General features: G+C 36.8%; 1 protein-coding gene across 1 annotated transcript in view; it reads right to left on the bottom strand.

The window, feature by feature from the left end:
• TTC27 (tetratricopeptide repeat domain 27) overlaps window positions 1-15,483 on the bottom strand; it is a 93,842-nt gene that overhangs the window by 65,943 nt on the left and 12,416 nt on the right. The window contains exons 7-9 of the mRNA XM_088144819.1: window positions 5,428-5,564; window positions 4,382-4,494; window positions 3,467-3,533 (exon numbers count right to left, since the gene is read on the bottom strand). Of these exons, the coding sequence (XP_088000945.1) occupies window positions 3,467-3,533; window positions 4,382-4,494; window positions 5,428-5,564 (317 nt within the window). The remainder of the gene's footprint in view (window positions 1-3,466; window positions 3,534-4,381; window positions 4,495-5,427; window positions 5,565-15,483) is intronic.

Raw genomic sequence — 15,483 nt, 5'->3', positions numbered from 1 at the left:
AGACCTTCAAGGACTGGTCATAAGTCTCCTTTTTCAGCGCTGTCATAATTCTGAACAGTCGCTGAACGAATGATCCATAAGCAAGGACTACCTGCAACAGATAAAATTAAGTGCGTACAAGTCTTTTTAAAAAGAAACTGTTTTAATTTTTTCAGAGTGTTATAGTTCCACTGAGGTTTTTAATTGCTTTAAGTGGTTAACAAGAACAACTGGAGAGGCAGCGCAGATGATACAAATATTTTAAACAAGAGTCCAAAATACATAATACCCTGAAAATACATAACACCCTGTTCTTCAAGTGAAGACATTCAACACACTCATGCAAATGCATATTTTAAAATTCAGTGGGTCCAAAAAAAATACACTACACTCCTTGATCTGGAATTTCTGAGATTAAAAATGATTATTAGGACACTGACCTAAAATCCCCATGCTGAGGTTGCTTCAAAGTATTGTGAAAGGCCTCCTTCCTTGAGAATAACTATATTTAAGCAGATATCTGATGAATGTATGACAACCATCTAACCAGCCTGCAGATTTAAGAATCCACATGTAGGCTGAGAAGATGCCTGCGCACACATACACAACAATGTACATGTTGTTAGAGGAGAGGAGGTCAAATACTGACATTAACTTCATTGACCAATACTCCCTCCATATTTATTTTTTTGTATAAACCAAGCAAATAATGACTGACAAATGTTGAGGAAGTTCTTGACAAAAAGCACCTCAGGGCTAGAAGTTTTAACTCCACTTTTGTAGCTGAGACAAATGTCCAGAATTGCATTAAGAGTTAGTAAATTCACCCAGAGGTATGACACTTTATTTATTTGTTTGTTTGTTTATTTCACATTTATATAGCCACCCATCTCACTAAAAGTGACCCACTTTAAAAATATTTTCTCTAATTTTTATCATAAAACCTATTCACAGAATAAATATTCAGTATTAAACATATCAACCAATATTATGGACCACTCTAGCAACCTGCAAAACATGAATAGTTAAAAATTAGCCTTTGGAAATTAAGCAGTTGAAGTGACACTGGTGTACTATTTTCTGAAGAATCAGCCACTAGATGGCAGAGTAAACTCTTCCACCTGCTTCCTTTACAATAAATTTGCCCCAACAAAGATAAATGACTGAGTATGCAGAACATGGTGCAAAGTGCCCTTCTGCCACTAAATGCACACAGCGATTACAGTTCTTCCCTGATGAATGTCCCAACAGTAATGCTCATATCTAAAAGACTTGAAGTACCCAGCTTAACCAAGTAATTCATAAATCCAGGTTCTTAACCAAGCCTCCTTAATGTAATAACAAATAGTATGCCTGGGGAGAAGGGATTCATGTGTTCTGGGGAGTGTATTGGTTGTATCTCCTGAAGTAATGAGGGGCAGAGCTAAGATGGGGATGGAGCAGCAGCTTAACTGCTGAGCTCCTTATGATATTTTACTTGTTTTATCTATTTTACAAACAGCCTAGCTACACATCCTGTAGTAATGAAAAGGTAGCAAGAGGACACAGAATAGATAGAAATTTGGGCAAAGAGAAATTCTACCCAGGAGTTCTTCAGAAAATTTTAAATCCATCTTCTCCACTCTCCTGCCTTCTCATTATCTTGAACTTCAACCTCCACTTTCTAGAAAGAAGGTAGCCAGGGAAGCCTGCTCTATATATTTCTGGATTTTAATCATAGAAAGAAACATTGTTTAAATGAGAATTTCTGGGAATAATGTATTCTAATGTATTAGATGTATTAATAAATACTTAGTCTATTAACATTCTATTATTTCCTGGGAAACACAAGAAAAAGAATCTACATGTAGTTCTCAACTTATGACGACAATAGGGACCAGAAAATTCATCGTTAAGTGGTGTGGTCATTAAGCAAGGCATCACATGACCACACCCAATTTTGCGACATTTCTTGCCCCGGTCATTAAGTGAATCACATGGTCATTAAGTGAATCACGTGATTCCCCATTGATTTTCCTTGTAGGAAGCTGGCTGGGAAGATCACGAATGGTGATCACATGACCCTGGGACGCTGCAACCATAATAAATACATCCCAGTTGCCAAGCATGTATAAACCCTAACCCAAATTTTGATCACATGACCATGGGGAGGCTGTGACAGTCATAAGTGCGAGAACCAGTCATAAGTCACTTTTTCAGTGCCATTGTAACTTTGAACGGTCACTAAATGAATGGCCATAAGTCAAGGACTACCTGTAGCCATAAAAATTGCATCATCGACAATTGCTCTGCATCACTTACAAAATGGACTCAGAAGCATGTCAAAGTGATCCCAGAAAACATTTTGTAAAGACATGACTTACATTTTACTTAACAGCAATAGTTTTAATTCAACAGTTGTTGATTAATCCCTATTGTTTATCATTATCTTTACTCTTGGTCAGCAGGGATTCAAGGGCTGAAGTACAGTAATTTGCTCAGAACAATTGTGTGAGATAACAATAACATTTTGGCCACCAAAACCATAAAAAATATAATAATAGTCAATATAGTAGGAATGCAGCCTGAAGCACTTTCATCATTAAACCTTTATTCTTACTTTCCCATTTTTGATTCTCATAGAAAAGTCAACTGTCTGCCCCAAAGTCACAAGGTTGGACTTTACATTATTTTATAACCTTCAATGCACCAGCAGGCTAACTGTTTCCATCTGGGCAATCCAACACTTTAACTTAACAAAATGTGAAGCGCAAAAAGATATTTGTACAAGGCAACTGATAACAATACAACTATTTCATTCAAAGTCAGCTTAAACCAGTTTAATGAAATACATTCAGGACAAATATAGGCATTTGTGGCAGTAACACTATTTAAGGATTGCAAAAAGATAAAATAGAAGCATGTTTGATTATATATGTTGAGGAAACTGTTTACATTGTTCTGGTCACTAAATCTCAAAAAGAATATTATGGAATTGGAAAAGATACAGAAAAGGGCACCTCACATCATTATGGTTGAAGCAACTCTCACTATGAAGACAGATGGGGGCACAACTGAAGCATGTGAAATTATATGGAAGATTTAGGACAGATTAAATTGATCAAATGTCTTCCTACAGAGCACAGCTGACTTGTGGAATATGTAACTGTAAGATTTCCTGTTACCAAAAAGGGGGCAAGACAAATTTGTGGAGAATAAGCCTATCAATATATTACCTCTAGGGATAAAGGCAGTAAGCCTCTTGATACTAATTGCTAGAAAACATGAATGGAAGAGAGGGAGCACACCTACGTCTGCTTGTGGCCTTTCTATTTGCACCTGGACAGGAACCAGAAGCCGGATGAGGTAGATCTTTGCTTCTTTTTATATAATATTCCCTATGAACATAGAAGCTCCTTCTCCGAGGAAGAGCAAGCAAGTCAACATTCAATCCATTCAATATACACATGAAAACAATTTTAGAAGAAAACATAGGTCAGTGGCTTACTGATGTAAAAGCAAGCAGCTCCTCTTCTGTGAGCTTATGGACAGGGTTGTTTTTTTGAAAGTCTATACTGTAAAAAAGAACATATTTTTATTTATGTAGCTTTCTGAAATTCCAAACATTCAGTTGTATTCAGTTAGGCATTTCAATAGGAATGCAGGATGTATTTAAAAAAAACAACAAACATGCCAGTACAAAGCTTGCAAACCTTAGAAGTTGTTAAAGAGAGGCTCAAAACATATGAGAAAGCTACCAAAACTAATTCATTTGTTTAGTTTTGTTTCTGCTGTCTTGCCTTTCCTCCAGAAGCTCAAGGCAGTATAGATAGCACACCTTCTCCCCATTTTCCCCACATCTATCACCCTTTGGAGCAGATTAGGTTGATGGAGAGTAACTGGCCCAAAGTCACCCAGTAAGCATCCATGGCGAAGGAAGCCTTGAACCTAGGTTGCACTGCTCTTATTACAATAACTTATGCACTAGACTACACTAACAAAATGTCAGCCAACTTTCAAAGTATCACCTTCTACACGTGATTTTTAAAGATTTGAACCTCCTATTTGTATCTTCAAAAATGGGGATCCAGCCATTATTTATTCCTTCTTCCAGTTATTCTGGATTCAGCACAGTACCTAATATAACTTAATGGTTTCAGTTCCTCTCACGTTTGATGGCTTCAACACCAGCTTCTTCCCTCAAACCACACACATGGACATATCGAACATTTTCATATTTTTTATCATCATATAACTTAAAAGGTTTTAGAGAATTCAAAAGCTGGTACACTGCAGGAGCTTGCCCAATAGAGATATTACTTTGATACGTGATTTAACCTTTTCTTAAAACCAGCCTGGCTACTTTTGCTTTTTTGGCTATAACTGGACACTGACAATGATGGAACCAAGTTTATCATCTTACCAAATTCCAAGGATTACAGCAAGTTCTTCTGCACACAGGTCAGGCATCTGGTTCTGATGAGATTCTTCAAACTTTATTTCATTTAGTACAGTGTCATCATCTAAAGCATAATTCTGTTGGGAAATATACACAAATGATAAATTACATCTAAAGTTGCAGTAATAACAAAAAAAAAAATCTTGAACAGCAGCATTTGACTTTAGCTTTGCCAGGAACATAAATTCTCTTCTTGACTAAGCTGTAGAGAAAGATTCTCTTGGCTAGCAGAACAGCAACTGTGTTGAAGATGATTTAAGAAAGAAGTAGGATTGCTGACAGAACAGCAGGGCTGTGGCTGAAGAATAAAAAGTTCTTTGAAGAAACAGAATGGTTTGGAAATATATTATTCATCTATCACTCCAGTTAGTGGTCTTCAAACTATACTCCAGAAATCCTGAGGTTTCTTGAAACCTTATGAGAAGTTTCTCTTGAGAAAGATCACATTGCCACAAACAAACTTTAGTGTAAGGCCCTCTACCACACTCATTTCTCCTTTTGTTAATAATATGTAACTTTCTCTCCTTTCAATGTATAGGAACTCTGTGTACAATAATTATTGGAAATTCAGCAGGAGGAGATGGATACTTCAACCTTTTCTTTCCATTTGTGGCCCTGATGAATATTGTTCTGCTGAAGTTGAGATCTGTATTGAAAGGAAACCTTGACTGGCATTTTTAAGGGATATTTAGAAGTTCTTTACCAAATCTGAATAGGGGTTGGTTTAAGGTGCCTCATACATGTGCATTATTGTTGATTTAACTGTACATTTTAATGATATGTAAGTCATTAAGAATCTTTGGGTGGGGTGGCATATAAACAGATAGAAACACATTCATATTTACTTCGTGTGACTAGCACTTAATCTCATAGGCAATTAAGTACTAGTCACTTAAAAGATAGAAAAACAACTTATTGTACTTGAAAGTGATATTAACTCACAGAACAAATGGCAATCCATACAAAGGCAGAGCCTTCCAAAATATAGCATTTCTGCTTCATTTCAATACCTTAGTTAAATCTTCTAGTGGAGTAGGTGCCGGACTAAGTTCTCGGTAAGGAAGGAAGATGTTATCTTTCCTCTGAACATCTAATATCAGCTGTGCTACATATTTTTCCTGAAATCTTGTTCTTTTTCCCAGAGCACCTGCAGAAAATCATTAGGATGAAATAGAAATTCACTGTAATACAGAATATATGGATTTGAGATATGCCTTTTATCCTTATGCACACAGAACTGTGTGATCAAATTACTTTTTTCAACTTTATTAAAGACAAGTAATGTATGTCTTAACTTTGGGATATTTCAAATGCTACCAGAAACTAACATTGTAAGAACAGAACAGGTAGGAACTAGGCTGAAAATAACTTAAAACATCTTGAGTTCCAGGATGTGTGATAATAAAATAAATAGTAAAATCTGGTATAAAGTAGTATTAATAAAACTGTGCTTTGTATTTTATGATTTAACCAGCATGGTTAAGTAAAATAACTGAAGATTAAAGGCATATATACATTTTTATATTTTTAATAAGAAATGTACAACATTGAAGAAAAGGATATAGAATATAAATAGATATATTCTATATCTCTAAGATATATATCTTAGATATATATCTAAGAGATATATCTTAGGGATATAGAAATTTTAAATTCCATATTTAAAAATTGTACTTAATATATCTGTAAAGATGAAGGTAATCTCTTAGGAAATACTTTGTTAATATAATGAATATAAATGGAAACCAGGTTTCAATAAAACATTTCTTAATTATGAAGGCCAGTTGGTTGCAGTGGTTAAGGTACCAGGCTAGAAACCTGGAGACCATGAATTCTAGTCACTCCTTAGGCAGAAAGCCAGCTGGGTGACTTTGGGCCAGTCACTCTCTCTCAGCCCTAGGAAGGAGGCAATGGCAAACCACTTCTGAAAAAAATCTTGCATGGAATTATCCAGGCAGTTGCCAGGAGTCAAGACTGACATGAAGGAACCAAAAAAACCCTTTAATTATAAGGCCCTTCAAAGTTTTTTGCTGTTCTGTTAATTTTTCAGTCACATTTTCCCCACACAATGATAACTACTGGTGAGAAAAAAAAAAGATGTACTTTAGTTTTCAATAATCTGCAGAAGTAAATCTGGCAGCTAATCAAAAATACTGAATCCTTTTTTTGTGTTACAGTGCTTCAATTTATCAGTCTTTAAAGATAAACACATTTGATAAGGTTTGATAATTTGATAATTGCAGACAAAGTTGTGACAAAGTGGCCCAACGAGACACTCTATGGTTTTAAGATTGGATTGGGCAACCTACATATCTGTTTCCTTCCACTGGAATCTGTTATGCACAAAGAAACATCTCGGAAGGTAGTCTCCAGCTGCCTTGCCTCCAGAGGTAAAATATGCTAGAAGTCGGCAGCGAAGCACCTTTATGGCACCTCCTTGCTGGAGAACGCTCCACCCCACAGCTGCTTTTCTGGTGCTTAGTTGACCAGCTTTCAACACCAGATTGTCCTACCAGACCTGTGATTGCTGCTACACTTTTGTGGCTTAAAGCAGCTTTAGTAACAGTATGGCGTTGTTTTTAACGTTTAACTTTTGTAAGCCAGTCAGAGAAGCATGCTTCTTTCTGTTCAGAACACCTCTTCCCCCTGTATTTGAAGTGGTCATGTTATCTGACTCCTCTTCATGTCCTCTTCTAGTTCCAATTCTTGAATTGATCTGAAAAGTAGTTATTAACTCAAAGCTTTTGTTTAAAAAACAAAGACATGGGTCTACTTGGCTTAAAACTGCCAGGGATCCAAATTCTGATTTTTTTAAAAAAAAGCAAAATATGAGATAAAATTAACTGACCTTTGCATAAATGCTGCCATTGATTGCTACATTTTTTTTAATTCATTCAAACTGAAAGCTGTGAAAGCACTTTGCTCAGGCTGCAATATGGATAAAAAGCTGAACATGTTCGCCTTCAAACCCCGATGAGCCAAACTGCAGATCATTCTGCACATTCAGCTGCTAGAGCTCTTCTGGTAATGTTCAGCAATGAAGCTATTTTAGAATGCTCTGCCTTGGGAACTTACAAGCAGCAGCAATAGATTATATCTTGGTCCCAATTAGCATTCCCAAAAATACTGGTAGCAGCTGGAAAGAATGCCAAGGTTGGCAATTCAATTTCAAATAAGGAAATAAAAAATTGCTTAGTGGAGAGCAAAGCATATAAAATAATATTTTAGTTAGAAATAATAATTCTGCCAAAACTGTACTCCATAATAAAGAAAAAATCACGGAGCTATAATTATAGCACCACAAAACCCCTAAATTATAAATATTACTGCTTCCATTTGAGTTCTTTTAAGTACAGATTTATAGCAAGCTTATAAAATATTTACTCTAACAAAACTTGTTTAAAACCCAAACAGAATTGAATCATAAGACTATTTTGTCTTGGTATTCAGACAAGTCAGCCATCAACAGGCTAGAGATAAACAACATTTACACACTACTCAAAAGACACAACAAAGAGCTAAAAAAGGTAACAAAAAGACCAGAACACCTCCTCACCAGCAATCAACACCCAGATAAACAGGGATTAACATCAGGATTAACACCAGACAAACAATCAAGCAGTAAACAATACCCTAGTCAAGGAACTACCAACTCAGACAAACAATCAAGCAGTAAACAACAGCCTAATCAAGGAACTACCAAGGAGAAAACAATACCCCTCCAACACTGACAGGGCAAGCTACTGTATATAAACAGAGAGTAAACCCCACTCCCTTCTAGCACTGAAGATGTTACCTAGTCGGGTAAAGAAATGTCTGCAAGAAAACAACCAAGCTCAGAGAACACCAAGGACTCCACTATTTTGTCTCATCGAGTCTGTTTGCTGGTTGAATACTATGCACCTTCTTTTTACCACTGCCTGTCTTCTGGAATGAGGTTCTCCCCGAGATTCAAATGGCCGCCCACACTTCTGATGTTTCAAAGGGCCCCGAGGACCTTGCTCTTCACACAGGCCTTTGGCAAACATGACTGAACCCCCCCTTATCTACTTTTTCTTTGTTCCCATCTGTGTTTGTTATCTCTGCCATTTTGTTCTTTTTTGTTTTGTGTTGCTTTCTTATTTTAATTTTTTTTTAACAATTAGTAAACCACCCAGAGTTGCTGAGAGTCAGGCAGCATATAAGTTTAATAAATAAACAAACAAACAAACAAACCCAACTGGAAGACATCAATCTTTTCTAACCTTGGTTTTTTTCCCCATTAACGGGCATATCATTGTGATAAAATATTAATTTTCTCCTTCACCCACAGAACTAAAGCAGTTATACAATACCTATATTATCTACACCAGTGGTTCTTAAATTGGAGATTATTTTGGGCATATCCTTGGCGTATTGGAACAATTGGTAATTGCTTGTTTGTGAACTTAGAAGACGCTTGTGCTGTTTTTTGCTTTGGTGAAGGTAATGACATTATTCAAGTCCAGGAAAAGGGGTAATTGGGTCAGTTTAATCACTGAGCAACACCAAGAAATCTGACATCAACACATCCCACTTAATTTAATTAATTTGAATAACCTTAATCAAAACAGTCCACATTAAGATTTAATATGAGTGATTCCAGTCATAATAGAATATGTAAAGGTTAAACTATTCCACACTAACTATATTCTTGGTTCTGTGAAATCAAAGGAAACAGAACTATGATGATATGTTTAGAAAGCAAGAAGAAAAGAAAGCAAAGAAGAAAAAGCTAGGAATGTCTGCCAGTTACAATGCAAAGGTTTGCTTTGCTGAGAGAAGACAAAGAAAGGTATCGAGACAGAGTCGGACAATGATTTATCTAAGAAAGGGTAATGACAAAACAAAGAACAAAATGAATCCATGTCTCTCAAAGGCTAAAGACAAAGGATACTTTATTTATTTATTTGCCTTTAAAGTCACTGAGTGAAGATTCACCAACTATAGTTTTAGAGCCAAATCATTTCAAGCCTTAAATTCAAATAATAATTTCTAGAGATCCATCTCAGTCATGATAATTATAAAGATTACATCAGAGGAGAGGAGAGGAGAGGAGAGGAGAGGAGAGGAGAGGAGAGGAGAGGAGAGGAGAGGAGAGGAGAGGAGAGGAGAGGAGAATGTTAACCCTTTCCTCTCCCTATTGCAGTTCTGCAGAACATCCTTTCCCTTAAGTAAATTGGGAAGAAATCCCCATTGTACCAAATGTTATTTCTGTTACAAAAAATATAGAGCATTTATTCCAACAAACATGCATTAATGACAGAGTTTATCTCAGGCTGACTCTAAATGGCCTGTTGACTAGCTTAAAGGAAAGGAAAGTTTTTGCAATCTTGCAGAAGAATAAAATACCAAGGACAGTTTTTTAAAGCATGGTTGTTGTAGGTATTTAATTATGCATAAGTTGTCATTTGACATCAACACTGTAAATAATTTAAAGTACAGCAGGTGCTACATGCTCCTCAAATTAAGTTGCACAATTCCTAAGACTTTCTTTTCTGGCACAAAATTCATAACTGACTTCTGTGAGGACATTAAATCCAATATCCTTGTAATCTTATCCAGGACAAATTTTAAAAAATCAAAAATCCATGAAGACTACTTATCTTTCTTTGAGTTCCAGATTAAATCTATTCATTAAAGGAACTTATGCATGAAAAAGCCAGCCAAGCTGCTAGATGTACATTAACTTCACTGAATAAACCCTAATAAGGCATGATAGCCATTGTGGTCCACATGGTTCAGATGTCACACTAGGACTGGGGAATCCCAGGTTCAAATTTCCATTTCACCATGCAGCTCCCTGTGTGACTTTGGGCCAGGCTCTGCCTCTTAGCTGATCCTACCTCTCAGAGTTGTTGTGACGATAAATTTGGAGAGACCCCACCCTTGTCTATCACTTAAGCTCACCAAGAAATGGTAGGCTAGAACATTAATAATTAATAGATGAATAAAATATGGTTGAATTGTATGTTACTTTGCCCAGGAGGTCAGCTGCTCACATTCAACCATATGTAATGTATTATAGGATGTTTAATCCAACAAGTCATAGGAAAAGATAAAAGGAAGCCTGCATATCATCCAATCAGACAAAACACTGGCTCTTAGACCCTGCTAATCAGCAAAAGAATATATATATATATATATTCATTCTTATATGTGTGTGTATCACAGAAAAATATTTCAGTTAATATGTCATTAGTTTTATTCATTGCCATAGAATAAAGAGTCAAATCAATAATGAGGCATTTTCAGAAGATAGGAAGCTTTGTGCTGGGAAAAGACTGTAAGTAGCTTTTTGTGTCAGAGAAGCTCCAGTTCTGATGACAAAAATGACACCATAAAAATGGAAGCAATAAGCATAGCAGAGGAAGGGCTTCCTGAATAAACGGCCTCAATCCAAATTAAATATTTGTTGTAGTTAAGAGTCTCAATGTCTGGGTATTTTATGCCCCAAGGATCAAGGTATGATACCAGCAAAATAAGTTTCTGCTCCTGTATACAAATGATTTGGATGGAGTGGTTTGGACCTTGCATGATCACAGCATCTTGCTTCTGTTGAATGAAGCAGCCAATATTTTCAGACTTCCATTGCTTTAAGTAGTTGACTCACAATGTAACTCTCAAAGCAGCGGCAACTTTTCAGGCTCACACAGAAGCCTGGAAAAAAAAGAGGTTGCTTTAATGAGCAGGAGAAAGGTACTGTGATCATGCAAGGTCCAATGAACTCCTTCCAAAACCTTCTGAAAGGGTGCTTAGCACAGTATGTGTTGTCCTGCTGAGTCAGGGTTTTTTCCTTGCTTGATGCTTCCTTAAGTGAAGAGACTGATCAACAATCACTTTGGAAGATAAAATAACTACATTCTAAGAGGCATGAAAAGTCAATTCTATTTGTTTTGCACATTAATACATGATTGTAATGTAACTGCCATGTCACATCCTTAAATTATATTTCTGCCATTTGCAAGCAATTCACTGTGTTTCTATTTAAGTACAAATGAAAAGTTCACTCTCTCCACTTAGCTAAGACCAAGGTTTATCCTGGATTATCCTGTCCTTTCTTTTTTTTTTTTTCAACTTCTCCCTTTGCTGTGTTTTCACAAGTCATTGTCACTCAAACATAGGTACAGTAAAACTGCAAAAGGGGCCATTAGGAAAGAATAGCTGTAAGTGGGCATCTAGTTAGTTAGGCTCCGTCAAGAAGAGAGAAGGGAGAAGTAACAACATGCTCTAATACAAAACCCTTTCCTTCTAGCTCATTTCTGGAAGTAACATCCACAGATTGCAAGCCTGTGTGATTGGTTAGCTTTGCACCTTGAATGTGACAGATCAGTTCTTCAGTGCTTGGACCCTGACCATCACTCTTTGGAACCTTGACTGGTTTGGACTACAACCTTGGAATAGCTACTTTTTGTCTATTTTCCTGGCCTCAAGTAACCCTTTCATGGAATTAAACTTAACCTGGAAATCTATGCTTTTTCCACTCCCAATTCCGAGACAGAGCAGCACTATATACATTCACAAACTATTTACTGAAGCATGTTAAGGTTCTATTAGCAGGACACCTGGAATCTTCAGCAGGTACCCAAGGGCACTAATGAATCATTGGATAACTCCATGATCAGGCTGCCAATCTTAATGTCTTCCAACTTCTAAAATATTTGAGTGTGTGTTTATGTTAAGAGCTGTCCTGCTGCAAAGCAATGTGCCAGCCTCCAGCATTATTCTCATTTCCAACAATGCCTCTGAATTCCTAAGTGGCCCCCATACATAAGTGTCCTTAAGGGGAAAAAATGGCTGACTACAGACCAGTGCTTTGTTTGAAACCAAGCCCACCTGCCCAGAAAAAAACAAGCAAAATAATAGGGAGTGTCCTATGGGAGGGGCTGGAATAGAAGACTGCTACTAGTCCACTAAATTGGTGTTTTCTCTCCATCCTCTTGCAACTATTTTGTGAGAGCACTCACAGCATGCTCTCCACATTCCAAATATGCCTACAGACTAAAAAGGTTGAGAATCCCCATAGAGCACTATTTCTATTTATTAATGAGTATCTAAAGACCAAACTCATTCCAATAGTGCCTAAATCATTATATCTTAAAATCCAACAACTGTGATTGTTTCACAGGTAACATCCATGATATATGATTCAATTTTAAAATTTAAACACATAGGAAACACTATTGGGAATAAAGGCACATCTACAAATAAGCTTTCTAAAATGTCAACAAATCACCAGTAGATTTACTGGAAGGAGAAAATCATCAAATATTTCATGGGACTATCAGAAATAACCATAATAAAGGAAATGCAAAAAAAAGAGAGAGTGATGTCTATACAAAATTGTCTGCTTTTCCCACTATAACAAGCAAAAGAAGATAGATTTCATGGGATGGTCTATAGCTGTGTTACATAAAGAAAACTACTTCTATTAGCTCCTTTATACTGGAGCCAATCACATCTCAAAATGCCTCCAGATGTAATTTTATACTTAAGGTAAGTTAGATAAGATGCCAGAAAAGAGAGATCTCTCTACATGTTTATGCAAGTATGAGGATTCCAGGCATATTGCTAAATCAGCTTTGCTACTTGGTTAGTAGTGGCTGGGTGAAAAGGCTATTTTCATTGAATCGTCAAATTGGAAGGGATCTCAGAGGTCACTGAGTCCAATTCCCTAGTGCAAAATCTGCTAAAGCATTTCAGATATATGGCTATCCAGCCTCTCTTTGAAGACCTCCAGTAGAGGGGAACATGACACTTCATAAGGCAACCTCTTCCACTATACAGGTAGTCCCCAGGTTAAGAACACCCAGTTTACAGATTATCCATAGTTAAGAACAGAGACTACTGTAGCAAAATTTGAGCTAAATACACAATGGTTCAAGTTCATTACAGACTACTCCTTATACAATAATACAATAATGCTGTTCTGGCTTACATAGAAGTTTGACTTAAGGACAGACCTTGGGAACAGAAGTTGTTCTTAAACTGGGACTATCTGAATCCATCCAGCTTTAGCCCATTTGTTCTAGTTGTGTCACAGAACAAGTCTACTCCCTCCACTACATTACAACTCTTTATAAATCTGAAAACTACTGTCACATCTCTCCCCAATCTTCTCTTCTGCAGGCTAAACATAGTCATCTTCTTTGTTCCTTACAGGACTTTGTTTTCAGCCCCCTTACCAACTTCATAGTCCCCCTCTGAATGTACTCCATTTGCCCATGTTCTTTTTTAGAATGTGGTATCCAGAACTGGACGTAGTATTCCAAGTGTGGCCTGAGCGAAGCAGAGTACAATGGGACAATTACTTCCTGTGGCCTGGGCTCTGTGCTCCTGTTAATACATCCCAAAATAGTATTTGCTTTTTAGCAGCTTCATCACACTATTGGCCCATGTTCAACTTGTGATCTACTAGAAAGGGATTATTTCTGCACACCCAAAGCCAGGTGGCTTTAAAATAAGACTCTTTTTTAAAATAAAACACTTCTTTTGTTCCCCCTAGTGAGACTTAATTCACACCTCCAGCCTCCCAACCCTGTCATCTGGTTTGTGAGCTACTGGTAGTCTGTGGTCATAGTTTCTCTTGTGTATTCTAATCTTTTCCTTCTCCCTACCCAGCAAAAACATCTTTCCTCCCCTGTGGACCATATTCTAGAGAAATCTGCATATTCTTTTCGAGTCTTCTATAAAAGAAACTCTTTGGCTATTATTGCTGCCTTCTGTGTCAGGCAGCCATCAAGTGCATTATGACTGTCAATGGACAAATGCAATGCAAACAGTTACGTATGCAAGCTTTTCAAAGCTCTCAGACTAATGGGTCATTTCTCCCTATATCACAGATGGTCTTACACTAGAAGGTGTAGTATTGTCTGCATTGTGTGTAGCAACTTATGTATTATATAGGAGGGCAGAATCTTGCTATGTTTAATTTGGTTTTTGTGGGTCAACAGTGTAGCCATAGATTATAGGTAGGTGTCTGGAGTATTATTCCAACTGTGTTTTTCACAATAGCATATTGTACTGCTGTTATGACAGGATATCTACCCTGCATGTAAATGAAGGGAAATGGCATAAACTGGGCTATAGGTACATCATTAAACTCATTAACTTTTGGGGAAAAAAAATAGCAAGAAAGAACAGGCTCAGTATAGGTGTACTTTTTGTGTCTTCTTATACTGCTAGAGTTTTCATAATAGATACTGAGTTCAAACAGAGAGAGAGGAAAAAAGAGAGAAAATCTCCAACTTAGCAATCACAAAACCATGCAAGAGATTATGTTTATTACATTCCAAACAAAGGGATGGAAGGGGCTTGGATCCAGCTGAGGCTTCTATAAATGGAAGGTGGATTTTCACCTATTCTGCTTTCTCTGCCTTCCATTCTATTACACAGGATGATTGAACAGGTGATACAGAGATCCAAGAACACTGACTTTTCCTGAATGGGATTCTATTCAGTCTCTCTCATATGAACCTATTCAGCTTTAAGGTTCTCCAAACATCTGAGGTACATTCAGCAGAGACTCAAGGGAGGACTTTCCTTGTCGAGAAGAGGCCGGCTAGCTCTTTTCTAACAGCCTTCCCCCCAAGAACATTTCATTTAAACACATTCAAATTAGAACATGAGCAAATAAACTATATCCCAATTTATTTTTACAGATTGTTTTTATTAATTTTCACAATGCTTGTGCCTTTTTTGGTTTTATCTTTATTTACATTTTATTGCTGTTTTATTGTATTTTATTATATTTCTATTAGCAGTGGCCTTGAGCATCTTTTGGTGGAAGGACAAATACAAATTTAGCAAATTAATGAACTTCAAGGGAGGGATGTGGAAATTCTGCTTCTTATTACAGAACCCACACAGGGACAAAATTTACTCCACAAAGTTCCAAGACAGATTTGAGAGTGCAAATGGGGGAAGAGAGCAATGGAAAATCCCACTGCATGTACAGAAGTCCTCTGGTGTAATACTGAACCACCTTACACAAATTTTCAGAATTTTACTACAACTTTACTAAACATTTGAAACTACTTAAAATTTTA

This window comes from Python bivittatus, unplaced genomic scaffold (genome assembly GCF_059951505.1).
Source record: "Python bivittatus isolate LINGU-HERP-01145 unplaced genomic scaffold, Pbiv_v1 ctg000020_np1212, whole genome shotgun sequence".
NCBI classification, from domain to species: domain Eukaryota; kingdom Metazoa; phylum Chordata; class Lepidosauria; order Squamata; family Pythonidae; genus Python; species Python bivittatus.
This window is presented reverse-complemented; position numbering and strand designations above follow the sequence as displayed.